The 27,454-nt window shown below is 45.9% G+C and overlaps 2 protein-coding genes and 1 long non-coding RNA gene across 5 annotated transcripts in view; 1 reads left to right on the top strand and 2 right to left on the bottom strand.

The window, feature by feature from the left end:
* The window catches only part of LOC136658403 (uncharacterized), a 125,692-nt gene that overhangs the window by 5,700 nt on the left and 92,538 nt on the right, over positions 1 to 27,454 (top strand). The gene's annotated exons all lie outside the window — the stretch shown is intronic.
* LOC136658406 (uncharacterized) lies at positions 2,435 to 5,592 on the bottom strand. The gene is made up of 3 exons (XR_010794787.1): positions 5,514 to 5,592; positions 3,477 to 3,587; positions 2,435 to 3,021 (listed from the first exon to the last, which is right to left on the bottom strand). It is a non-coding gene; the product is annotated as an uncharacterized lncRNA (long non-coding RNA).
* The window catches only part of ITGAE (integrin subunit alpha E), a 38,788-nt gene continuing 23,374 nt past the window's right edge, over positions 12,041 to 27,454 (bottom strand). Inside the window, exons 16-26 of the mRNA XM_066636441.1 lie at positions 26,983 to 27,116; positions 25,845 to 25,993; positions 24,498 to 24,626; positions 23,648 to 23,715; positions 20,739 to 20,871; positions 18,882 to 18,983; positions 17,099 to 17,178; positions 16,735 to 16,809; positions 15,856 to 15,922; positions 15,660 to 15,767; positions 12,041 to 12,112 (exon numbers count right to left, since the gene is read on the bottom strand). Of these exons, the coding sequence (XP_066492538.1) occupies positions 12,041 to 12,112; positions 15,660 to 15,767; positions 15,856 to 15,922; positions 16,735 to 16,809; positions 17,099 to 17,178; positions 18,882 to 18,983; positions 20,739 to 20,871; positions 23,648 to 23,715; positions 24,498 to 24,626; positions 25,845 to 25,993; positions 26,983 to 27,116 (1,117 nt within the window). The remainder of the gene's footprint in view (positions 12,113 to 15,659; positions 15,768 to 15,855; positions 15,923 to 16,734; positions 16,810 to 17,098; positions 17,179 to 18,881; positions 18,984 to 20,738; positions 20,872 to 23,647; positions 23,716 to 24,497; positions 24,627 to 25,844; positions 25,994 to 26,982; positions 27,117 to 27,454) is intronic.

Below are 27,454 nucleotides of genomic sequence, written 5' to 3' on the forward strand. Positions count from 1 at the left end.
GGTTGATTCCCAGCAAGGGGGACAGGTCTGCTGCTGAAGGTACTCTGCTTCCCCCCTAAAGGAGGAAACCAGTTTCAAGAGATTCCTCCAACAATCTGCCTGGTCTTTGTAGCCTGGGATATGGCAACAGATAAAAATTACCATGGGTGTCCCACATCCAGCAGCTGATTCAGTAAAAGGGAAGTAGAATGTAGGAAGGAGTGTATGCACACTAACCACTACCACTAGGCATGCTGTCCATCCCTTCCCTAACAACCATAAACATGTGGTTAGGTGACAATGCACTTGCACACTAAAATTGAGTGTTGGGAGAGTTAGGACTGACAAAAGAAAATATTTCTTTGCCCAGGCATGTAATTAGTCTGTGGAACTCCTTGCTACAGGATTTAGTGATTGCATCTGGCCTGGGTGCCTTTAAAAGGGGATTGGACAAGTTTCTGGAGGAAAAATCCATTATGGGTTACAAGTCCTGATGGAGATGTGCAAGGGTTAACTCCTCCTTGCGGGGGGAAAAGGGGGGCGCGCCCCGCGGGTGCCAGGGCTGCCGAGGCTTTGGGGACGAGCCGGACGCGGCCAGGAGAGGGGGCCGTCGCGGGGACAACGGGAGTCTCCAGCGACGCAACTGGCCGGTCCGCAGGGGAGTCTCGATCCCGAAGCTCTTCCGCGCAGCCACTGGAGGGGTACACTCCGCCAGCGCCACGCGCCCCCCACGCTGGAGCCAGTGCCGGGCTGCTCCTTAACCCCCTCCGGGCGGGGCTCGCTCCTCCGACGCGCCCATTGGCCGCCTTGTCCGAACATGCAAATGAGCTCGCGGCCAGTCTGGAGGAAAGGCCATCGTGGGTTGCAAGCCCCGGCGGGGATGTGCAGCCTCCTGACTTGAGAAGTGGGCTGTGTCAGAAGGCAGGTGCGGGGTGCAGAAGGCATCTATGGCGGTGCTCATCGCACCTCTTGTGGCAGTGAGTTCTACAAGCTGACTGCATCTTATTTAAGGCCAGGTGCGGGGAGCACCGGGATGCAGGTCTCTTGCTGTCTTTGGTGCTCCCTGTGCATTGGTGGGCCACAGTGAGATACAGGAAGTGGACTAGTGGAGCCCTGTCCTGATCCAGCAGGGCTCTTATAAGGCAGGCTTCATGAGTCTGGCATCCAATGGGTAGAAGAGGCTGGAGAAGTCCTCCACTTTGGAAATCCCTAAAGAAATTTGTTGCACGTATATGACCTCCCTGGAGAGCCACACTCAAGCCTCCTCAAGCACTCTGTAAGCAGTGCATAGGTCTAATTAGAGTGCAATTACAGGTCTAATTAGAAGGCAATTGCTGACACTATCAGGCAATACCATGTACTGTACTCAAGGGATAAGGGTTGAATAAGACAAAACATCTATTGGGGGCTTAACCACTGCATATCCCTGTTCTTTTGTAGATAGCAACTCAATTGGGGTATTAGCTCTTCCCCTGCCACCGTCCCAATCTAGTGGCTGTTTGCCTTCTAGGGGCAACTTTCAGTGGCACCAGTGAACTTGAAGCATCCAGCAAAGCAGATCAAACAGGATTTCTAGGAAGAAGAAGGGAGTGGAAGAGCCCTGAACTGCTTTCTTGAGACCTGAACTGATAAAAAGCTGCTTTTTTGAGCAGTGATGCTGTCCTAAAGAGGTGCATTGTATGCACTGAGTCAGTAGTGGTGTGTTCAGGATTGTGCAAGCTGGTCTCACCTGCAGTCTCCACATGGGTCATCAACTGAGGAGACACAACCCATCATGGAGGTCTGAAACGCTCCCTTTTAAGCCAATATCACCTTCTAAAATTGCACATAGTTACTCCCCCAACCTGGGGAGAATTTCTTATGCTCTCAGTGACCAAGCCACCACCAAGCCTGCCACTAGCTTTTTATAAATTATAAAAGGAGAAGTCACCTTTGCAGAAAAACAAGATCTCATGAAGTCCCATCTGGCCTATTTAGCTCAGTACTGTCTGTGTTGATTTACCGGGTGTTCTCTAAGACAGCGGTCTTCATCCTTTTTTCTGCCACAACCCAAAGAAACTGGGGACCCACTGCCAACCCTGTCTCCCTCCCAGGACCCGATCCACCCACCCTGTTTCCCCCTACCTCTTCTGTCTTCACAACAACCTGTGAGGTAGCAGCCTGAGCAGGTCTGGCTTCACAAGCTGAGGGGCACAGCAGCAAGAAGAAGCTGTGTATGATTATACCCAGAACTCAGTTTTTATAAGGTAATACCATTATTGGATTGGATCCAAGCCCTCTCTTGCACAGGCTCTGAAAGGTTGCTGCAACCCCCCAAATGACGCTTCCCTACCCCATTGGGATCATGGCCCACATGATCATGTAAGAAGCATTCGTGGATGGGGGAATTGGCCATGTAAGCAGGGACCAGTTTATGGCACAGCGGAAATGAGAAGCAAGGGAAGGATATGGGTACAACAAGATATGGCCTTTATTGTAGGAATAATAATAACAACCAAAAAGGGAATCAAAAAGATAATACTGTATTATATTTGCACACACTCACACAATTAGCCCCTAAGTGCCAATGGTTTCTAGGCAAGAGAAAAGAGAAAGAAGAGGATTCCTTACAAGAATAGTGTGTTATGCCACAAAATCAAGGAGGGAAGTGAGGAAAGAGAGCAGGATATTAGAATAATAGAGTAATCAAGGAGATTACTCAGGGGAAACAGAGACTGAAGAACCGGGGATTATGAGGTAGGAAGGGAGGATGGGAAAGAGTGAAAGACAGGAAAACCAAGAGATAAAAATGTAGAAAGGCACCAAAAGGTTTCAGCAATGGTGCATGACTGTGGCTTGGGTCAGGGTTCTCTGCTGCCTGAACCAGGGCTGTAGGCAAGAAGTGCCCCCCTTGGAAGACTGTAAAAGACTTCTCTTGCTTGCAATGAATTCCCAGGGAGGGATACTGTACTCATAGTCCTATTTTGGAATTGTGCCCTGAGGTTCTCAGGAATCATGGTGCTCATCAATCCTGTTTTTGTGCTTCCTCTTGAAAAAGCCACACTAGAAACAAAAGGAAAACAAAACAGAAATATACCTTGGAAAAAATCAGGGATTTCTTGGTTGCTTGATTGTTTTTAACAGCAATTTATGCAGGAATTTTGCAGGTAATTACCATCAATGGGCTGGATCCAAAGAACCAAGTGTGGAAAGAATATAGGGTAATGGCTCGAGCGAAATGTGCATGATTGTTCATTTACAAGGTGCTCAGGTAGGCAGGTTCTATAGCATTTTCACAACTCTGCTTTTGCAAAGGTTGCACAATCTGTTACACAAGTGGAAGAGCATCTTTTTGGATGTAGTTTAGCGTTTCTAATGCACCATTCTAGTGAGAGGTGCAAGGCAGCTCTTCCATGAGCAGAAGGCACCTTCAGATCCAACCCATAGTCCTAAAATTATACATTTAAAAACGGGCGTGGTAGAACGATAATGAAGGAGACCGAATGGGCCATGCTGACCTTATAAAGGACCATAATAATGATAGCCAAGAGGAGAAATCCACCCACACCGCTTCCAATGAGAACCGGAAATAAATTAAACTTTTTCTCTTTCAACAATATGACAAGGATCTATGTACAAAGAAATAGAACAAGTTAGGAGAAATACAATGAGTTCTTTATATGCGAATTCGTTTATCTGCGATTCTGTTCTCTTTACCCACAAATACGGTGCTGGTGCACTCAGAGTGGGGGAGGAGCTCAGCAGAGCTACAAGCAGGTAGGGGTGAGAGAGGGAGGAGAAGGAGGAGAAGACATGGTGGCCTCCTCATGAACAGAAGGCAGCGCAGGTACTGTGCAGGGGCCAGAAGTGATGCCTATACAATATACAGCCAACTGGAGAGGGGGTATTGGTCCATGGAGAATTGGACACATCTATGTCAGCTTCCAGACTTGCCCCACCTTCTTCTTGCCCCACCAGCTGAACCTTCACAACCCTGTCGGTGATGAGAGGCCTCTGGAAGACTGCCTGAGGGCTGCTCTGGGGCTGCCCAGGGAAGGAGCCAAGAAACAAGTGGAAGAGCAGGATGCATGAAGCAACCTTCTCCCTACTGCTGAACTCTGAGGCCTCATTGTTGGGCCAGCAACCTTCAACACTGTCATGTATGTACAGTTAGGCCTAGTAGCATTGCAAAGCCTGAACCAAAGTAACAGAGTAACAGAGAAGTGGCTTGCAGTCCTAGCTGCAAGGAATTTACAACTCAATGGAAGGTGATAATGTAGCACCTCAGCAGACGGAGAGGCGCCCATGAATCCGCAGTGGGGAGGGGAAGAACTAGAGGACTAGCATCCAGCCCCACTTTGAGCAGATTCTGTCCCCAAGAGTTCTGATTGGGCAGTTTAAAATGAGTACAGAGTCACCCCATCCTGTTAACATGGGAAGTATAAGAACAAAGCCCAAAGGGGAGTCTTTTGTCTTTGTCTTTCTCTCTCTTGGTGGGAAAGGTGGCGGGTGCTATGTCCTGCCCCGCCAGGGCCATGTGGCCTCATAGGTAACTGGGCGCTGAAAATCTACAAAAGAAGCTGACCAGGTGAGAGTCAGGGAATAATAGAGATAGCCAGTTAGCTTTGTTATTTTAAATGCTGCTATGTTTCCTAGAAGTTTTATGCCTCTAGCATTTGCTGCCTTTTGTAACCTTCTGTAACCCTATGTAATTAATAAAGTAAAAATCCTTTTACTAAGTTGTTTCATTGTCTGTTGGGGACAAAGGTTCAGAATCCTGCCTAGTCGTTCAGCAAGCTACCAAATACTCATTGAGGACTAGTAACCTGAGGACTGAGGCTTTAAGTAAAGAAAGTGCTCAGTGCCTGCAGGGGATAGAATTAAGCCTAGAGGGTCTCAGTGTCCCTGGACTGAGACACTGGCACATACAGGGTGGTGGCAGTTCTATCGAACAGGAGTCTTTGAGGGCTTCAGGGTTCAAGAACCAAGAACTCTGAGCACCCCAAAACCCTGGCAGTGTATGGGAGTTTACGACAAACACATCAAGGGATATCCAGCATGGAGGAGGAAGCATTAAATGTTGGAGATGTTGATGAGCCCTCATTGTCACCCAGCCCCATAGACTTCATGTTAAGATTCAGGTTCAGAGTTCATAGTGAAGAAGGCCCCCTGGATCCTAACCCCATTTTCCGCATAGCCTCAATGATTCACAACTAATTTGGTATCCACTAGGTTTTCCAGGAACCTAATCTTAGCAGATAATGTGAACTGATAATGTGAATATTTCGTGGAGACAAACAAAAGTATTCAACATCTGCTGGAATGTCTCTAGGAAGGGGACTGCTCTTAGGATACAAAGGAGGGCATTCCATAACTCTCAGGGGGTCTCCCATCCAAGTAGTGCCCAGGCTCAGATGGCCTTAGCTTCAGCAATGTACCTGCACTGTGTCTTCCTAACACTGAAAGTGGCAAAGCCAACCCTGTATCCAGTTTTGTTTCTTCTCAATTCCCACCCTGTGGAAATGACTCACAACAACCCCTCCTTATACCAGTACCTCTGCTTGATGATTTTCTTCATTCAGTCCCATATAAATGTTTCTGTCAAAAGTGATTTTGCCTGTCACCAGCAAGTCAGTTCTGTCTTTTAAGACCTAAAGAAGGAAAAGGATCATGTCAACAAATTCATTATCTCTTCACATTTTGAAATCCTGAAGCCTGCATAGCTGATAGAAGAAAATGTCATTGGGCAAGCACTTTAGCCCAGTGGTACAACCCATATTTTGCATGGGGAAGGTCCTGAATTAAATCCCTTTCAACATCTTCAAGTAGGCCTCAGAAAGACAGATCCTTGTCTGTTTTGAAACCCTAGACAGCTGCTGTCGGTCCATGAAGATAATCCTGAAATGGATCGAGGGTCCAACTCAGCAGAAGATAGCTTGTTATTTATACACTTTGCTGAGATTGAGATGAAGCTGCAATTCCCTTGGGCCCTGAATAACCATTTCCCCCATGCCACACAAGCTCAGAACCTTGTCCATGCCACACTGTGGACTCCTGTGGGTTCCAGTAATGGTATTCTTTGATTGTCCTTGGGGATTTTGTGCAACTCAAAGGTGGGTCTTCCCCAGCAAAAATCTCCCTTGACATATATACCTGCAAGGAATTGGCTAAAGGCAATGCTGCTGTCACAGTCACATCCTCTCTCTCTGCCACGATAATACAATTCACATGCTGGTATTTGATTCCCATATCACTCTGAAAAAAAGATGGAGAAAAAAGAATAACAGCAGAGGAGTACTTCTAGCTGTGCAATGCAATGCGTTCCACTTGGGAACCTGCATAATAATAAAAAATAATGAATAAAGTAAACAATATACATTGTCATGTATTATCCATCAATACTACATAAACTAGAGCAGGATGATTGTTAGTTACCAGTTGGTCCAAGTTAGGGGGATGCACTTATTGCTTTTAGGCAGAAAGAGAGGGAATATTTGATGGCAGTCCACAGAATGAACGGTGCAATACCATGCCTGTAAACAAATGGCATCTGTGTTCTTTGGATCTTCCCCACTGCTCTCTTTTTATCGATTAAAAAGAAAATACTATATACAAAACCCATCTATAACAACAATCACAACTAAAGTTATAACAACCCCACCCCACTCATCTCATACCGGCATATCTTTCATAAACCTCATATCGTTCATGTTAATTACACATTCTTCAATATCTACATTTGAAACATGCTTGAAAAATTGCCTTCCAAGATTTTTTTGCTTCTGCATCTCTGTGGCCAACGTCCTTCCTACTTACGCTCAGTCCAAAACCATCTTCAGTTGTGCACACTGTAGTATTCTAGGAAGAGAAGAAAAATCTATGATGCGATACTGAAGGTTATGCACTGTTCATTAGATACCATTCCCTTGCTTCTTGCCTTTTCAAAGAAAGCTTGCAACAACCCTGCATTGTTGTTCAATTGATTAGCAACACATTGCTTACAACAAACCCTGCCAGGTAGACCTGCAGCAACATCCAGCCCCCCCCCCCCCAATAATTTGCTCTTGCACTTTCCATAACCTGTACAACAAGGTTGGCTCAGCATCTTTGTATACCCTGTTCTGAAAGTCGAAACGCCCTCATGAACTGCAGGTCAAGTCTTCTGAGTCAGAGGGGACTTGCTACCTCCCCAGATACAGAGGATGGATTCCTTGCTAGTCCCAAGGATTCCTGTTCCATGAGAGTGTTAAACTGGCTGGTTGCTTTGGGTGGTCTCTCATGGGATGGTTCCTGAAAGCAATCTTTGCCATCCTCCATGTCATTGAACCTATCTCTCCCATCCCACCCCCAGCATGGAGTCTCAATCCCAGGATCATGACAACCTTATCCTATCACAGCTTCTTTGTTTGTGGCAGAGGAACATTATTATCTCCATGTTGCTGGAAGGACTGATGCCAAGGGTGGAACATAGTCCTGTGTTCATACAACACATGAAGGTCGATTTCACGGCTGCAAAATGTGGTGATGGACACCAGCTTAGATGACTTCAAACGGAAACTATATCAAATACACAGAATTCTATCATCAGTTCATAACCAGGACAGCTAAATGGGATGTGGACATTCAGAGACAGCATACTTTTGAGTACTAGTTGCAGGGAGCAATAGCAGCCTAGTTTAATGTACTGTTTACATTAAAAAAAACACAAAAAACCTGCTGGATCAGGTTAGAGGCCCATCTTGTCTAACATCCAGTGTGACCCACCAGATACCTCTGGGAAACCCACAAGCAGGAGAGGAAGGCATTCTTCTCTTCTGCCATTGCTCTCCAGTAACTAGTTGATGAACCAGAGGTAGTACATTGTTTTTTATTACATTAACAGGCCTGTTCTCCATTAATTTTCCCAATTCCCTTTTAAAGCCATTCAAGCTAGTGTAGTGGTTCCCAAACTTTTTCGACTGGTGCCTCCCTTGACCTACTGGGCCATTGGCTGCGGCTCCCAATTAGGGCTACAATCCTATACATTGTATAGGGCAGTGGGTTTTTTGCAAAGATTCTGTGATTCTTCTGACTGGTTTCTGCTACTCCCTGGGGTGCCACAGCTCATATTTTGGGAACCACTGACCTAGTAACTCTCATCACATCTTGTGGCAAGAAATCCCGCAGACTGCCTGTGCAGTTCCCCAAGACTTCTGGCTTCACAGTTGGAAAGAACAATCCAGCAAAGTCACATTCCTACCAAGAGGCACCTTTTAAGTCATAGTTCTCTTAGAGCCCAATCCTATTCAATTTTCCAGTGCCGGTGCAGCTGTGTCAATGGTGCATGCGCTGCAACCTGTAGTGGCGGGGCAGTCACAGAGCTCTCCTCAAGGTATGGAAACATTTGTTCCCTTACCTCAAGGCCTCATTGTGGCTGTACAGGTGCCGTAAAGTTGGATAAGACTGGGCCCTTACATGGCTGAGACTGTAATTCTATCCACATTTATTTGGGACTAAGTTCCATCAATTACAATGGGATGTACTTCTGAGTAGATATGGATAGGATTGGGCTCTGAGAACAGCTTTTCATCCCAACATAGTGTCTCTTTTGCATCCCTTTTTTTTTTAAAGATTGTAAACTCTCTGGGACAGGGATCTATATTTTTAATGTATTTTGCAATGTGAGCCACTTTGAGAACCATTTTGTTGTTGTTGAAAAACAGCATATAAATATATGTTTGTAGTTTTCATGGCCAACAATAATCCAACAATTTAACATATCTTTATTTAGGTGAGAAATAAATATATAAATATAAATATTAAGTATAGTATATACTTGTCTTGTAAGTATGGTACATAAATATTTTAAGTGTTCTTGATAAGCATGACAGTTCAGAAAATAATGTGTGCAAACACAGGACACCTGGGAAGTAGACACAAACCACAGGAAGGGGAACAAAACAACAGCTTTGTGATTATCCTTTGCTTGGAGGCTTTTCCACTGTTGCAATCAAGACTTTGGAGTTAATAGCCACAGATATTCCAGGTATATTAGAGTATCTCATCCCACCCACTAAACAATACTTCTCACATTGGTAAAATGCAATTTTTTTAGTGCTGCAAAAGAGACTGGTGTGTGCAGCAGCTCGATGGACAAATAAAGTTTTTAAAAAAATACTTCATCTTCTTGATTCAAATACATGTGATTTTTCCCCCCATTTTAAATATTGTTAAAGCTATATATATATATATATATATATATATAGAGAGAGAGAGAGAGAGAGAGAGAGAGAGAGAGAGATGTTTATATATATATATATATATATATATATATATATATATATATATATATATATATATATATATAAAACATTGCTCTCTCTTTTATTTATATTTATAAATTGCTCTACACATGCATTACTCTAACAATGTTTAAACTGGGAAAAATCACATGGAATAGGATTAGAATCAAGAATATGAAGTGCTTTATGTGTGTGGGTGGGTGTGTGTGTGGGTGGTTTTTTTGTGTGATTTTTTTCCCATTTTAAACATTGTTAGAGCACAGACCGTGGCCTCAGTTCATGCTTTTATATAAGCCATGTGTATAAGAACATACAAAAGAAGAGCCCTGCTGGATCAGGCCAAAGTCCCATCCAGTCCAGCTTCCTGCATCTCACAATGGCCCACCAAATGCTACAGGGAACCAGACAACAAACACAATCTGCGTCCTGGTGCCCTCCCCTGCATCCGACAATCAGAGGCAGCCTTCCTCTACTTTGCACATACCTACCATGACTTGTAACCCGTGACGGACATTTCCTCCAGAAATTTGTCCAATCCCCTCTTAAAGGCGTCCAGGAAAGATGCCATCACTACTTCCCGTGGCAAGGAGTTCCACAGACTAATCACACGCTGGGTAAAGAAATAATTTCTTTGGTCTGTCCTAATTATTCCAACACTCAACTTTATAAGAACATAAGAAGGGCATGAACTGAGGCCACCTTCTGCGCACCCAGCAGGCTCACAGCTTTAGCCCCCGTGCGATTTAAGCCATATAACACAAGCCTGTGCATACTTTGGCTGAAAGACCCCTTCAACACAGCACTGTGAAAACGCGCAACATGGCACTTGAGCCATGCCTCTAGGACATAGTCTATGTGCTTCTAGGACACAGTCTACTCAGCCGGGCGCTTCTGATTGGCTGGAAGGAAGCACGTGCGCTCCGCGCTCCCTCCAATCGCGCCACGCTGTTCTCTTTCGCGGCCGCTCCTGCGAGCCGAGAGTCGGTTTGAAATGGCGGCGCGCGCGCTGAGTGGCGGCCTGGCCGGGCCCTGCTAGAGGAGGGAGAGGAAAGGCCCGCCTGCTTCCTTCCGGCCGGGCAGGCCAGCCCTTCCCCCCGCCCGGCCCGGCGCCCTGGCTCGCTCGCATGGAGAGGCTCCGGCCGCGGCTGCTGAGGACCTACGCGGGGCCGGGGAGCCGCAGGGCTGGCAGAGGAGGCGGGGGGGCCCCCGGGCTGAGGTGGCAGCCGCTCCCCGCGGCCCCCTGGATCTCCCCGCAGGTGGACCCCAGGCACCTGTTCAGCACCAGCTCCTCCGCGGGGGGGTCGTCGGCCTCCCTCCTCTCCGCCTCCTCCCTCTCCGAGGACCCAGACTTCCTGCCCCCCAAGAGGACAGGGAGGCAGCAGAGGCCCAAGACAAGGCCCAGGAGAGGGGGCAAGGAGAGCCAGGCCTCACAGAGAGGGGGCAAGGAAAACCAGGCCCCACAGAGAAGGGGCAAGGAGAACCAGACCCCACAGAGAGGGTGCAAGGAGAACCAGGCCCCACAGAAAAGGGGCAGCCCCACCTCCAGCAGGAGGAGAAGAAGCAGCTTTGTACCCCCCACCCCGTTGCGCCGAAACATCACTCTGCGCCCACAGCGCCGGGGCCGTCTCCGGCACCCCTGTGGGGAGACCCCATCTCTCACCCAAACTCGCCTGGGGCTGCGGGGGCGGCCCCCACTCCTGTGCAGCACACCCGAGCCGTGTCGCTTGCCCCCCGTGGCTTTGCTGGAAGAGGAGGTGAGTGTCCTGCAGAGCAGCGGCTCCATCGCGTGCTGTTCCTACAACCGCGACTGTCGCCCGCAGCCAGTGTTGAAAGAGAACGGCGACTCATCCCACGATGTCCTCTCTGAGCTGAGCTTGCTGGATATGGATGAGGACCTGCATGTTCAGAAGACGGGAAGCGGCTCGGAGCTCTTCGCCAAGGAAGATTGTAGGGGCCTGAAGCAGAAGTCTGTTTGTGAAACTCCCCAGAGGCAGCCTCCACCCATGTCGCTGTCTCAAAGGCACCTCAGCCAGTCTTGCCGCACATCCCTTCAGAGCCATGGTGGTTTGCACTCCCGTAGTGAGACAGAAGCATCCACAGAAGACTGGGAAGGGCTTACAACCTCGCCAGGAGGCCCTTCACTCATACCCAATCGGTCACATTGCCACCATCTTCAAGCTGCTGATAAAGGTTGTCAGCTACCATTGTCACCAGAGACAAGTGTTGCACCACTGAGTCCTCCCCGGGGAGCTTTGCAGCTACAAGCCAGTATGTCTAATGGCAAAATTGCCCTCTCTCTGCCAAAAGGTGCAACCCCTCTAACTAAAAGACAACGGATTTCAGTTCAAGTGAGTCCCACTCTTGAAAAGAAAGCAGCTGATCTAAATGGCACTCTCTCAAAAGAGGGGAGTGATTTCAGCATAGACCAGAGTAGCCCTCACTTTCAGCCTGTAGTTGTTCTGGACGGTCAGGTGGTACCAGACTGGTTGGCTAGTCAGTCCACCAGAAAACAAGCAGTTGGTCACCTTTCACAGAAGGAGTATAACTTGCAATCAGATTCTTCCTGTCTCCTGCCTAGAAATTTTGACCCCAGAAGTAACAGTCAGGTGGTTCCCACCTTTGGCCCTGGAAGCACCACTAGAAAAGCTTGCATCAGTGGATTCAGCTCCAGCCGGTGGATGAAACAAGGAAAACTTGGGCAAGTCAAGCACAAGAAAAACATGGAAAAGAAACAGCAGCCCGATGGCTCTTTCCTTCAAAAACATCTTAAGTGGAATGAAATGGAAAATGATATTGCTTTCTCACTTCTGTCTCCAGACTGCTCCTTGCTCAAAAACTCTGCTTTGTGGCGCAGAATTCGGGCCTCCTTTTCCCTTCATAAGAAAAAGAAAATTTTGGCTGAGGCTGAAAGTTTCAACAGCAGTGCTTCTTTCCAGTCTTCCCTGCCACAGCCTCCAAAGACTCCCTTCACTCAAAAACTTGGCTATTCTATTTGTCCTGCCTCCTCTATGGTCCTGCTGTCAGCCATGAAGTCTTCCTCCACACCAGAGATGATACTGACTGATAAAGAAAAAGTATATGGGGAATGCAAACAGGTAGGCCCCATCTCCTTTGAGGAATGTATCCCTCCAGAGAAGATGCAAAAGTGTGAGAAAATTGGAGAGGGAGTATTCGGGGAGGTTTTCAGGACAGATGGCAAGAGGGGAACTGTGGCTTTAAAAATAATTCCGATTGAAGGAAGTGATAGGGTCAATGGAGAACCTCAGAAGACCTTCAGTGAGATCTTACCAGAAATCATCATTTCAAAAGAGCTTAGCCTTTTGGCTGAAGAGAAGGATAACCGAACTTCTGGGTTTATTAGCCTGTATTCTGTACACTGTGTTCAGGGAGCCTATCCCAAGTGTCTTCTGAAAGCCTGGGATGAATACCACAGGCAAAGAGAGTCTGAGAATGACCGGCCAGACTTCTTTGGGAATCAGCAACTCTTCATGATCCTGGAGTTTGAATTTGGAGGCACCGACCTGGAGAATATGCGGAACAAGCAACTGAACTCTGTGGCTGTGGCTAAGAGCATCTTATACCAAGTCACTGGTTCTTTGGCTGTGGCAGAAGAGGCACTTCACTTTGAGCACCGAGACCTACACTGGGGGAATGTACTGGTAAAGAAAACACATTTGAAAGAGTTGGATTTTATGTTGAATGGGGAAACCCACAGTGTCTCCACTCAAGGAATCCTTGTCAACATCATAGATTACACCTTCTCCAGGTTGGAGAAAGATGGCCTAACAGTGTACTGTGACCTCTCCACTGACGAAGAGGTGTTCCAAGGGAGAGGGGACTATCAGTTTGACATTTACAGGCAGATGAGAGAGGAAAATGCCAACAACTGGGCTGACTACTCCCCCCACAGCAATATTTTGTGGCTTCACTATCTAGCAGACAAACTTCTGAAAGCGGTGACCTACAAAAAGAAGCCTACAACTTCCTCCATGAAACAGGTGCAGAAACAACTTGAGCTGTTCACAAAAGAGGTCCTTGGCTTCAGGTCTGCCAGAGATCTGCTTAATAAAAGCACCTTCTTCCATTGACCAAGCTGGGCCTTGGGGATTACAAATGGGAAACTTGAACAAATCGGTGCTTTTACAAATAATGTTGTATATTTTTATATATATATATGTATATAGGAGAAAAATGTTTCTAATGTTTCAGACCACCTTTTGGATTATGCAGAAACAGCAATATTTTTTAGTTTTATTGGCTTGTATCTTAATAGGTTTTAGCATTGCAGTGTCTTCACTTTAAAAAAATGTAGTAATCTTAATTCAAATTCATTTTAGATCAAACATGCTTTACGCTAATCACTTGCTATTTGCAATACTTTTTTAAAGTATTATTTCTTAGCGGCTTATTTTAAAATATGAATAAAAATTAAACTAGAGGAGGCACTTTTATATTAAAGATTGATATTATGTCTAAACCATATTGTTTTCTTTTGTAACAGATTATGGCTAAACAAATACATATTTTACCACCTGTTGCCATGTGGGTTTATTTCTTGGCTCCATTCCCAGCATACGTTCTGGCAATAAAGTTATTTCATATGTTCTCTTACCTGGTCACTGATGGTAAGCAAAAAATGTCAGTAACCAAGCTGATCAAAATTTATAAAAAAAATTACAGGATTACTTTTTCTTTTGGTCAATACAAGACAAACAGAAATATGAGCAAGTTCAATGCTGAGCAGTATTGTGGGCCAGTAAGTTTGTAGCCTGATTTGCAAAGTTGGCTTGTACACCTTTTTCTCCTAGCAAATAGAAAATGTGAAAGAAAGTAACATGTCACTTAAGGCCTATGTACCAACGGTCTTAGGAAGCTCCCTTATACTGAAACCAACCACTGATCTATCTCAGTCAGTATTATCAAAATGGAGTGACCCAGGCTCCTGCTCTGGGTTTCAGGCAGGAGATTTTCACTGCCCTACCAGTCAGCTGACCCTGGCCCTTTTGCTTGCAAAGCATATGCTTCATTCACTGAGTCACTGCCTTTCCCAAGAACCTGCCTGTGTTTCAGACTTAGAAAATAAAGTCTCCCTCAAAGTTTGTTTAAACAATACAGTCACAAATAAAGACACACCTGCAAAATAACTACAGATAGCTTGAGGTGGAATGCCATTGAAACTGTGCTTGATAACACAGCTAAACAATCAAACCATCACACGAATGTGAATTATCAACCTGTCACTTCAGTGATGTGCATCACCCTGCAGTACTTGACAATAATTGCTAACTGTTCATTAACAAACTGAACAACGAGTGCTTAGTTTAAATTGTAGAATTGTTTAAGAGTTATCTCAGTTTTAAGGTTAACTAGAACAACTAAAGGCATCAAGCTGAACTTGGTCCTTCAACCACTTTTGGTGGACCATTGTAGACTCAGTAAAGGGTCAAACTAGACATGCAGGTAATGTGGCTTGATGAATTAGTTTTCTCAATCAACAGGATGGTGGGGGCACAAAACATAGCACAGTGGATGGATGGATAGTACTTCTGCCACAATTTTGATCCCAGTGGTGGCCCTCCTACAGGGAGGGGAAAAAATTCTACTGGCTTTCAATGTGTACTTATGTTATTGCATGAGGTCTAACCCCAGTAAGACTTTCTACTTTTCTCCAGCTGGAGTGTCTCCCTGCACCCACCCCAGTTGGGCTGGTTTGTACCTGTTCAACGGTTGTGTTATAGTAGAAAGTAGTAGTAGAAGTGTACTGTATAGTAGAAGTGCATTCCATTTTGTCAGTACTTCAAGTCCCCCCAAAAATAAAATGAAAGTTTGTGTAGAAAGGTCGCAGGTTCAAACTGTGTAAAGTACCTTGGTTATTAAGATTGAGAAAGACCTCTGGTTAACACCTTGGAAAGCCACTACCAATCAGAATAGGCAGTAGTAGGCTGGATGGACTCATGATTTGACAGCTGTTGTATACCAAGTATGACAGCTCCATAGCACAACTGACCCAGCCAGAATTGGCACATCTCTGACACCAATGCACAAGCATTCTGGCATCCTTAGGGAGCAGATTCCCAATGTATGGGTGGGTCAGAGAATCTTCACAGGTGAGGACCTGGAGATCTGAAGTGCTGCACAGAGCAGGAGATGGTGGGGGTGGAGTAGGGGGTCTTCTTAAAGGGTGGTGCGTGTGAGCATGCTAATGTTGGGAGAGAAGGTTTCACCAGAAGTGCAACTGCCTCTGTCAGGGAGCCACCAAAGAGGCTGTGAGGCCACTTCCCCGCAGCAGAAATTAGGTGGATAGGCTATCTGAAGAGGCTAGAATGTGCTCTCTGAGATGATGGAGGGGTTGGTCAGCTTTACACATTCATAAGTCAATTAATTTTTTTAAAAGACTAAAGTGAAAACTGGAAAAGTTACCTGCGTCCCTGTTGCACTTTGTACTGAGGCAACCAAGAGATCATCTATACAGGCAGGGACACCGATAAACAACTGAAACTGTGCTCCATATTGGTTTTTCCCATTTATCTGCAAGGGAAAATGGAGGGAAGAATTTGGCTTTTTTTTTTAAACTCCAAATGAGCAGCAGGGTAAAGGGAAGTGGATTTATACCTACATTGAATTCAAACTGCAAGCTTTCAGAGGATCTTTCTCCCACAGTGACATAAACCACTTGAGATGGTCTGCAGGCAAATATAAAATGAGACTGCAGCTTGATCCTTGCAAAACAAAGTGTGCAGAAGCTAATGGGAATGGTTAGGGAGCCACACAAACATGCTTCTATCCATGCAGCCCTGGGTCTGTTCTTACGCAGTTCTGTGAACATGCCTCCAAGGGTCTATAGTGGTACAAATAAAGTATCAGTTCACCTACCCCACCTCTTGGGCTTGGGTCTCAAGTGTAAGGGGCTTGGCAGCAGGCAGAAACAAGGAAAGTTCTTGGCTTAAAACAAAACTGAATTTGATTCTATTTAGGCTAGATATCTACCTCCCTTACACTGGCTTTTTTGAGAGGAGGGAGAGGAATGTTTCAGCATCCCAAGACAAAACTCTTTAAATGAAATAGTACTGTTTAGGTGTTTTCAGCAACTGTTGATTTACATTTCTGATGTTGCCTGCACAAAATAGGGGGCTGGACTAGGTTCCTTCCTAGTCTGACATTCTATGATCCTGTGTCCTTCCCCATGCATTTTTAAAGCAGAAACTGAAGGTATAAATTTTCTAATGAAAAAGAGATAGCACTGCTCTATGTTCCAGGGTCAGCGTAAGCATTACCAAGATCATGTATATGAAGTAAGCTAAATGCTAAAAAAGTACATTATAAGCACTATGATTACTGTTTCTTAAAGGTTTTATGTTTAAATTAATCTGGTATATAAATCAGCCTTCTTAATAGTAAATCAGAAGGGTGGTTTCCACTTCTGCCCCTGTGGTGTGCTCTCTTGCCCTGCCTCACTCTTCTTGACTGGGAGACCCAGTTATGTTTTAGCCTTTACCTGCTGAGAATAGTGGTGAGGGCATATTTCACGCGGATGACATGTTTTTCTATCAAGGCTGTGCTGTTGTTGGCACTGTCAAAATAAAAATGGAGTGTCAGTAGCACTTCTTGCATTTCTAGATACCTCAATACCACAAGGAAAGCTGTCAGCTTGCAGCAGACCATGTTGGGGGAACATGGGGGAACAGCTTGCAGCAGACCAGAAGTCTTGGGGAACTGCACAGAAATATATTTTTAGCAATGTCCATGTGCAATGAATACCCCCAACCTTATGTTGCTTGATTTATCATTAAGGATATTTGGGCTGATCACAGTTGCTTGTCTTGTCAATCACTTTCTACCAAGAATTACATTTTACTCACTTGGTAACAGTTGCAGTGATGAAAGCTGAATTGTCAGGAAACTTTTTCTCATCTACTTGCCAGGTCACTGAAAAGTTTGCCTGTGGTGCAAGGGAAAGGGAGATAAGATTAGGAATATTTCTACAAAAACAAAAGGTACCTCCAGTCACGAAGAGCCTTTCATTCTTATGCTTCCTGGGAAAGTCTTTGAAATAAGAATTGAGTTGATCTCTCAGCTGTTAGTGACCTGAAGTCAAAAACTAGGCTGGTTGGTTGATATGTAAAAAATTCTGCACTCTGGACTTAGATAACTCCTTTGCTGTCAGGTCTATTGTTCCCCACTTCCATTGTCCATCAATGTGTTTGAAGGCTTCCTTCAACCCTTTTCTGAGCTGTCTGTGACAGATCAGGAGAGAGATCTTGGGGTGGTGGTGGACAGGTCGATGAAAGTGTGGACCCAATGTGCGGCAGCAGTGAAGAAGGCCAATTCTATGCTTGGGATCATTAGGAAAGGTATTGAGAACAAAACAGCTAAAATTATAATGCCGTTGTACAAATCGATGGTAAGGCCACACCTGGAGTATTGTGTCCAGTTCTGGTCGCCGCATCTCAAAAAAGACATACTGGAAATGGAAAAGGTGCAAAAGAGAGCGACTAAGATGATTACGGGCTGGGGCACCTTCCTTATGAGGAAAGGCTACGGCGTTTGGGCCTCTTCAGCCTAGAAAAGAGACGCCTGAGGGGGGACATGATTGAGACATACAAAATTATGCAGGGGATGGACAGAGTGGATAGGGAGATGCTCTTTACACTCTCACATAACACCAGAACCAGGGGACATCCACTAAAATTGAGTGTTGGGAGAGTTAGAACAGACAAAAGAAAATATTTCTTTACTCAGCGTGTGGTTGGTCTGTGGAACTCCTTGCCACAGGATGTGGTGATGGTGACTGGCCTGGACTTCTTTAAAAGGGGATTGGACAACTTTCTGGAGGAAAAATCCATTACGGGGTACAAGCCATGATGTGTATGCGCAACCTCCTGATTTTAGAAATGGGTTACGTCAGAATGCCAGATGCAAGGGAGGGCACCAGGATGAGGTCTCTTGTTATCCGGTGTGCTCCTTGGGGCATTTGGTGGGCCGCTGTGTGATACAGGAAGCTGGACTAGATGGGCCTATGGCCTGATCCAGTGGGGCTGTTCTTATGTTCTTATGAATCCTCAGCTTCCTGCATCCCTCTCTTTAAGCTTAAGAACATTAGGAGAGTCTTTCTAGATCAGATCAAAATGGATCCATTTTATTTCCTGCAATGGTCAATCAGATGCCTACAAAGAAGCCCAGAAACAGGGTGTAAAAGCAGTAGTCTTTCTTGCTCTTGCCCTGGGGTAGCTGACATTCAGTGGTATATGCTACAGAATATGGAAATTCTGCATAGCCAATATAGCTAATAGACAGTAATTAATAGTCAACAGCCCAGCCAATGACAAGAAAGGAGTATTGTAAGCACAGGCTGAGGAGAAGCTATTTATGAAGGGAAAGGGGCACAATGGATTTTTATCTACTCTGATCAAGGCTGGCCCAAGACCTCCTGAGGCAGCATGCCAAATACTGCTCCCTTACCCAATGTGCCAGCCTCTGTTCCTCCTACTCCCCAACACTGTAGCTCTCCCCTCTCTAGTTCTTCTCTCTATCTGTCCCCCCTTTCCTTCTCAGGATGGGCACCCCACCACCAGTCTGCTACCAGAGGTGATCACTTCAGTTAGCTTCGTGGATGGACCAGTCCTGATTTTGGCGGTGACTTACTGCAGTTGCCTTGAATGCAGGATGTCCAATCTTGCATCTCATACTTGAGAATAGCAAGATAGTTGGTTTAGGAGCATCACAGTCAATGACTGGAGTGGAAAGCTGTCAAGATATAAGAGAAGAAATTGTCATTCAAGCCAGAATGCCACCACTTCTGATGTGGAAGGGAAGATGACTGGGGCACAGGGAAGAGGATCAGCTGGCTCTCTGTGATGAATGGGGACCCCCTTCACCTTCATAAAAAGCCTTCATGGTAAATAACTTGGGAATGACTAGGATGAATCAACATTGTACCTCTTCAACAATCTGCTGTAACCTGCATGTCTGCAGTAGTTTAGCTAGGATATGTACTGGGACTACTTGATTGTAGCCTAGGGTGAGAAGTGCTAAGCAGGAAATGGCCAGTACCAGCGCAGTGGTTCCCAAATGTTTTAGCACTGGGACCAACTTTTTAAAATGACACTCTATCAGGACCCACCTACCTTTATGAGCCTTTTAAAAAAGTGTTTCACTTTACCAGCTGCTCAAGCCTCTGTTTTTATCCTTTTTACTATAGTGTGTGTGTGGGGGGGGGGGGGTCTGCCTTTTGGAACGTATGTTGAGTTCCAGGTTCATCAGATCGGGACCTTGGTGGCCTGGCATTCCCCATCACCTGGCTTTTGATAAGAGCTGAGGCATTTTCATCTACTTACAACAAGTAAACATGCGGTACAGGGCCCAATGCTATCCAGTGCTGATGCAGCCATATCAATGGAGTGGACGCTGTATCCTACAATGGGGGGGGCAGTCATGGAGGCTTCCTCAAGGTAAGAGAAATTTGTTCCCTTACTTCAGGGCTGCATCAGTGCTGGAAAGTTTGATAGGCTTGGAACCCAAGTTTTGCTTTCCATAAGGCTCAGTACATTTTCCTTGTCAAGTTGGTTATCTGCTATCCGATTTATAAATGCCAAGTGGTGTGGCTATAATGGTGATTGGGCAGCAGTCCTCCCCACAACAGCAGCTTGTTTAACTCTTTATGCACATAGCCTAATCTGCCCTGTCAGTTTCCAGGTCCACCAAAAATTGGATTGTGATCCACTGATGGGTCCCGACTCACAATTTGGGAAACACTGCTCTAGTGAGCATTGCTAATGCTTGGCTAGTGATCAAGACTATCCACTTGACTGTGGCCAAGGGACAGACTGTTGGTTTCCAGGCTTTAGATCAGCCAACATGAGCAGTATAAGCTGGAGCCACTGGAAAATCATATAAGGAACTAGCTGCTTTGCATCCAGGTGTGTTTTAGTTTATGCTTGGACAAAGGTGATCTGTTGTGGGTGCTTGTTCCCCCCTCCATCTTGTCCCATGGGTCTGGCTTCACATCATAATGGGATGGAAGGCCATACTGGGGGCGGGGGGGTGGGTGGTAGGATACATACAACAGTATGGAAGGTGAGATTGAGGCTGGCTTGTTTCAGGGCAGTACATGCAAGAATAAGCCTGTCTTATTCACCTAATGACTTCCTGTTTGGAGAGGAGTCTGGACTTTGGAGCTGTGTGACAAAAATCAGTAAGGTCATGTTTGTCACATTTGTCTCCTAACCATGTTATCTGGGGTGTTCTCTGTAACATAAGAACACATCTTGCTTGGTCAAACCAAAGGTCCACTAAATCCAGCCTTCCATGTTTGCTCCCAATATGCAATATTCAGATATACTGCTTCTGTACATGGAGGCTCCATTTAGGTATCATGGCTAATTTCAAAGGGTCCATCCTCTTTCTGGATCCTAGGATGATGTCTTTATTTATTTATTTATTTATTTACACACACTTGGGGAAAGATTTGGGGGCTAGTTCTGTTTCCAAGTACAACCTCACCTCTTGGACATTTTTAAAAAGCAGGTTGGAGGGGTATTCCAAAACCATGGATGTCATATAGGAGTTGTCCCCACTGTTGGCCAGAAGGATGCTCATTGTCAGAAACTTGGTGTAGCCAACTACCAATTCCTTCCTGATAAAGAAGCATACAAACATTTAAAAAGAGGATGTAGTTCTGCTCCGTTCAATTCCAACAGAGTTTCCCCTTAACTTTCAATGAAAAGTGGGAGGGAGGGCAAGTGAGTGGGTCAGGTCTGCTTCTGTGCCTTCAACAACATCTGGGTGCCTGTCAATTTAGTATCTGAAATTTTTCTATCCTTTTATCACCCTGCTAAAGGCACAGACACATGACCATTAGAAGTATCTAGGATGCTGTAAGTTGTCTCACTGGCCATCATGCAAGGGATATGTCACTGAAACATCCCACTGGTCTAATGCCATGTAAAAATATCACCTCTGTGGGCCAGAAGCCTTATACTAGAATAGTTCAGTAGCAGAACAGTATTAAGTCTCTAACTTCTCAGTGCATGCAGAAGGTGGCACTTTCTCTTCCAGCCTCCAGGCTCTGCTCTCCTCCACAAAGGAATTCTAATTCAGATTTCCATAAACTGCCACTAATTCCTTTATTAGCTCATTAGCAACTCAGGTCTACAGAGCTTGTGTCCTGAGTACACTTCTGTACTGCAGCGAGTCATGGACTCTTCGCTCACAACAGGAGAGGAAACTGAGCGCTTTCCACATGCGCTGCCTCCGACGCATCCTCGGCATCACCTGGCAGGACAAAGTTCCAAACAACACAGTCCTGGAACGTGCTGGAATCCCTAGCATGTATTCACTGCTGAAACAGAGACGCCTGCGTTGGCTTGGTCATGTCGTGAGAATGGATGATGGCCGGATCCCAAAGGATCTCCTCTATGGAGAACTCGTGCAAGGAAAGCGCCCTACAGGTAGACCACAGCTGCGATACAAGGACATCTGCAAGAGGGATCTGAAGGCCTTAGGGATGGACCTCAACAAGTGGGAAACCCTGGCCTCTGAGCGGCCCGCTTGGAGGCAGGCTGTGCAGCATGGCCTTTCCCAGTTTGAAGAGACACTTTGCCAACAGTCTGAGGCTAAGAGGCAAAGAAGTAAGGCCTATAGCCAGGGAGACAGACCAGGGACAGACTGCACTTGCTCCCGGTGTGGAAGGGATTGTCACTCCCGGATTGGCCTTTTCAACCACACTAGACGCTGTGCCAGAACCACCTTTCAGAGCGCGATACCATAGTCTTTCGAGACTGAAGGTTGCCAATACAACAAGCAACTCAGGGGACAGGAATGAGTTCCTTACCTTACACTCTTATTGAATTGCAAACTGGCCAATTCAGTTTAGCTGCATTTAGCTCTGCCCTGTGAATTTCAATTGTCCCAATCAACTACACAAGGCACAAGGTTACTTAAAAACATTTTTAAAGACAAGATAAACAAAAGGAGAGCCCAAATGCCCTCAAGCCAGGGCTTTTCAAACTGGGGCATCCAGACGCCCCAGCCTTTGGGCCCGGGCCCCTGCCCCCTTAAGGGGCAGGGGCAGCCTGGAGGCAGGGAGGAGGCAGCAGCACGATCCCCAGGATCCTGCCACTCAGGGGGGCTGCACGTACCCAAGCCCCTGCAGCCTCCAGGGGGTGCGGGGAGCCTGGCGCAACCTGCAGCAGGGCTCCCCGCAGCAGTGAAAGTGGATGCAGAGCGATCATCCACTTCCACTTTAGCTTTAGCCTTCCCCCACCCCTGCTGCCTCCCCCCTCCCGCCCACGCAAGAACTTAGTGGCTCTCAAACTCTCCCAGAGAGTTTGAGAACCACTGCCAAGCTCATGAAAAAGGAGTAACACACAACATGAAAATAATAAAACTAACTAGAGCCAACTACACTAATACTTATCTCTTATGCTGAATCCATGAAACAAATGCTGGGTTGCCAGCATGATTAGAAGTCTTCTTGCCCCTTGGATGCTAGCCCTTGATGATTCCCCAGGACACTGCAGGGACAGGAGCAAAAGGAAGGCCCCCCAATGGCTCTGTATGTTCCCTTTTTATCCTTTCTCCTAAACCTTACAAGAAGTGGATGATGCAATCTTAAGCCATGTGCAAAGCTGCACATGTGCATTCAGGTGTCCAGCAAGAGAAAAAAATTAGTCACCTTGCAACTTAGAGAAAGTAGCCAAGGTCTTATAATTCCTTTCCTCACTCCCTTGATTTGTCACAGCTGTGTTCTTTAACTGATAGACCACTCTGGCACCTAGAATGAGCTCTCTTGGACATGAACTGCATATCCTGAGAAGACTTACAACTCCCAAGCTTTCTGATGCATCCTGGCCATTTGGCCACCATCATAAATGGCAAATTCCCAGGCCCACTTGACTTCATAACCCATAAGGAACAGGATCTTGCTTTCATGCTGCAACAACCCCAGTTTGGATTGGGGTGTCTATCTTTTGTAAAACAGAAGTTACAAACACCTAGCAGCGAATGCACAGCACAGCTTTCAGGTCTCACCTACTTTGGCCCATCTTTCTATTAAGAAAAGGCAAGTTCCTAGCCCTCAAGAAGTTGAAGCTGAATTTTGGAATTGTAACCTAGCCCTGAGTTAGCAGCACGTTCTGTATGTACTCTAGTATATTATTGAAGCTAAATCAAATACAGTTGCTTGTCAACAATAAAGTTACAGTTCACCAGGGAAATTAGCAGAAAATGTAAACATTATCCTGACTTGAAAAAGGATGTTAGGTGAGGGGTACTACCAGGCCAAAAATTTTCCTCGGTGAATGGATGTTGTTTTACCCTGTGTAAGTTATTGTCCAATTTGGAGTCATAAGTGGACCCTCTTCCAGGCCAGGCTGCCAAAAGCTGACACTAGAAACACTTCAGATACTCACTGTGTTTGCACGGTCAAGTTCAAACGTGGTGCACATATCGTCTTATTGCAGTCATCCTTATAAGGTAGCTGAAAAGGGGCCAAGCGAGGATCAAGAGAAGAGAGTATTATTGCTGTGAAAGGCTGCAACATCAACTGAAATACCCCTGACCTTAGAAGACTAGATGCAAAGGGGGCCAGGGGGAACTCCTGGCCAAAAGGAGAATGTTGGTTAGAGGAGCTTTTCTCCCTTCTACATAAAAAAAAGCTATTAATCTGTCAAATTCCCACTTCTAGATGGCTGTGAAAGGTAAACTGATTCTGGGCACCCTACTTCCTCTTCCTGACTGTTCCTTGTAGGAGAAGACAAGGACTAGAAAGGACTGGATTTCCAACAGAATCAGAGGTTAGTTCCTCTCTGCATCCCAAAGAAAGCAAGATAAGCAGAGGAAAAGAATGAGGGGGCTAAACATTTCTCCACAGTTCTGATGGTTTCCCTAAGTTCTGCTCATATATGGCTTTGATGCATACAGGCAGTGTAGTCCAGAGTCCCACCAGAGTTCAATTACACTCAGGACTGCCCCATCCATGAACCCAACCGAAGCAGTTGTCTCAGGCAGCAGATTGAAGGGGGGGGTGTTCACCTCTGTCTGCCTACTTGACTCCACTGTTCCTCTTTCTCTTTCCACTTCCTGGATTGGAAAACGATAATGGAGCAGAGGCTAGTGCACTGTCAGGTAAAGGAATGACATCCTGCCTTAGGGCTGGCCTCAGTTACATTCCTCATGCACATTCTGTGTTTAAGGCACACTGGTGAGAATTAACGCATCCTCTGAAGAAGAGAAGGTCCTGGTCATTGCACATCTTCTTACCTCGAAATCCGCCTCAGATAATTGATTTATGTCAAGAATGGGCACAGGATGATACAGGTCTTCATCAGGATTGTGAAGCTGGTAGCCAACTTTGAGAAGGATGCTGGAGAAGCAGTCATCTTTGCAAGGCTGAAATAAAAGGAGAAAAAGCCATTCACAGCTACAGTATAGCCCAGAATTATCTGTTTACATACAAATATACAAGCTGGGCATGTGGCAAGCATGCAGGGTGAGTATGCATTCCATGACAGCTTGCTAACTCAGAAGTAAGTCCTGCTATCATCAGTGGGGCTTTTGACAGGTGCAGCACCACCTGGAATAGTTTGAAAAGCTGCTCTGGTTCTCCATTGTGTCTGGTCACCCTGCCCCCTTCCACACTTCCTCCTCCATACCACCCCCCCCTTTGTTTTCTAATCCAGGGAGGAAGTGCAGTTGAGGCAGGTAGGTGGGAAGAAGTGGACACCTTCGGCCAATATGCTCCCTGAGGTGACTGCTTTAGTCTGTCTCATGGATGGGTTGGTCTTGATGCCCAGAGAGAGAACCTCAGAACTACCTGCCTTTCCAGGCACACCTACAAGGGCGAACCCCAGAAGCCAGACTGCTCCGATTCCACTGAGAAGATAATCCTGTCCTGAATTCTAAGATTCCTCTTTCTCCTCTTGGTGTAGGACAGCCATTTTCAACCACTGTGCCGTGGCACACTGGTGTGCCATGAGATGAAAAAGGTTGAAAATCACTGGTGTAGGAGGACACCTCACTGCTATCCTCCAGCCAGGGACATCAGGAAGTTCCAAGCCCCACTTAAACTAACACCTGAGGAATAGGGCAAAGCCCCTTTTATTCACAATAGCTTTCAGGGGGAGGGAGAAGCTAGAGACCACACTTAGGATGCAGAATTGTTAAGGTTCACAGCTGACTACACTCAGGCAAATGTCAGAACAAAATTCTTACCTGCTCTCCTGCAGCCAGCCTCTGATACTTGGATCACTAGGCATTGACTGGGGTCCTAAATTTCTACCAGCTAGTCTGACCTTTTGCAAATCCCACCAGTACTGCTGCAGTGCCCCAGCCAGGAAAGGACAAGACCCCATTTAGTCTAGCATTGTGTCTCCAGTGGCATCCAACTGGATGCTTCTGGAAGCCCACAAACTTAACATAAAAGGGATAGCCTTTCTAACTATAATGGCGAGTAGTCATTGATACTACCGCTCTTCATGAACTTGTTGTTGCAGTAACATCTGGGCTCTGACAACAACATGGTTTCTAGGCTACTGTCTGCCATTGCATCGCCAGAGTTTGCTACAGTCGGCACCCTTGGTGTTGAAACTTGACTCCTCCTTTGCTTACCAAAATGTAGAGCTGCAATTCAGGACACAAAAGGTCTGTGTAGGAGACCTCCCTAGTAGTGGTGGTGGTGTGGTCCTTGAACTGTGCTCTTTTCTTCTCTGTCTTCACGTCCAAATCCACAGTGTAGCGAATGAAGAGGTTCTGCGTCTCTAGGAGAACCCAACAGATGCAGGAAACTTGCAAAAATGCCAATAGCCTGTCAAGGCTTCAGGAGACAGTGAGGACCAGGTTGCTTCTGGTGTAGGGGTTTCCACACTTACCCATCATGAGCCTGGCATATGTTTCAATCTTACTCCTGAACGAGTTAACAGGGGCTTTGCACCATTCCTGTTATGAGATGGTTGGCTGCCTATGGCCAAGCAGGAACTGCTTCGGGGTGGGGGTTAAGTGATGGTTAAGTGAGGAGCACTTCCTTTTTGAGAACACAGTACCTGCTGTACTCCTTCCCCACCTCCTTCCCACTGCTTTATGTCAGGCCTGTCTCCGCAGGGAGGGGCCGTAGCACTGTGACTAGTTTGGTGCTTTAGACTTGTTGGCCAAATTTGTAACTCAAAAAGAGAGAAATGATTTAACAGCCCAATCCTGTGCATGTCTACTCAGAAGTAAGTCCCATTAGAGTCAGTGGGGCTTACTCCCAGGAAAGTGTGGATAGGATTGGGCTGTAACTCCTCAGTTACCTGAGCCTGACTGAGAAGGAACAGTGGTGGCACTACCAAACATTTATATAAGAATTAGGGAGATTGAGTCTGGAGCATAGGTGATGGGGAAAGTTTAGGCACAGACTGTTTGGCTCAGGGAAGCTTATAGTTTTGAGGTGTTTGGAGAAGTAGCTTGATCTCCAGCCAAAGTTTATTAGAACAGCTGCCCTCACAGATCCCTGCAAAATGTATGACATTGTTGTTTAGTCTTAGTAGGCTACGGGTACCAGCGATGTCATGAGGAGCTCAACTTCAAAAATTACCACCATGCCACTGTGGAAGAATGATGCCTATTTTCTGTGTACCAGGCATTCTGCTCAGGATAATTAAGGTCCTACTGTACAGCAGGGACTCTGGGTCCCCTGTGGTAGTAAACAGCAAGCAATCACATCTCAGGATTGCCAATTGCTGGATTCATTTGTCACCTGCATTTTCATTACCTGGCTGAGCCGCCTCTAGAGGGTAAGTTCTATTAAAACACACTTTGGCAGTAATGATGCTGGTATTGTAGAAATTGAATATTTTCCCTGGAGTGAATTGCACAGTGGGGTCCAATCGAATAACGAGCCTAGAGCTACAAGGAGAAGAAGAGGGACTTGTTGACAAAAAAGCTAGTAATCGCAAAACATTTCAAAGATGACGAGCCTAGAGCTACAAGGAGAAGAAGAGGGACTTGTTGACAAAAAAGCTAGTAATCGCAAAACATTTCAAAGATGCTGGTATATAAGCTGCCATTAACATGGATGTGACTTTGGCCAGTTCTGTAGTAGCTAACTATCTCTATTCTTATGCATAACATTTATATACAACTTTTTCAATCTCTTAAGGATAGACTGTATTTTCTGTCCCTCTCCCTGATCTGTCACTGGGTTGTATCCAACGGTTCCTTGAGCAAAGAGGAAAAGCACACTG

This window comes from Tiliqua scincoides, chromosome 8 (assembly GCF_035046505.1).
Source record: "Tiliqua scincoides isolate rTilSci1 chromosome 8, rTilSci1.hap2, whole genome shotgun sequence".
Classification (NCBI taxonomy): Eukaryota; Metazoa; Chordata; class Lepidosauria; order Squamata; family Scincidae; genus Tiliqua; species Tiliqua scincoides.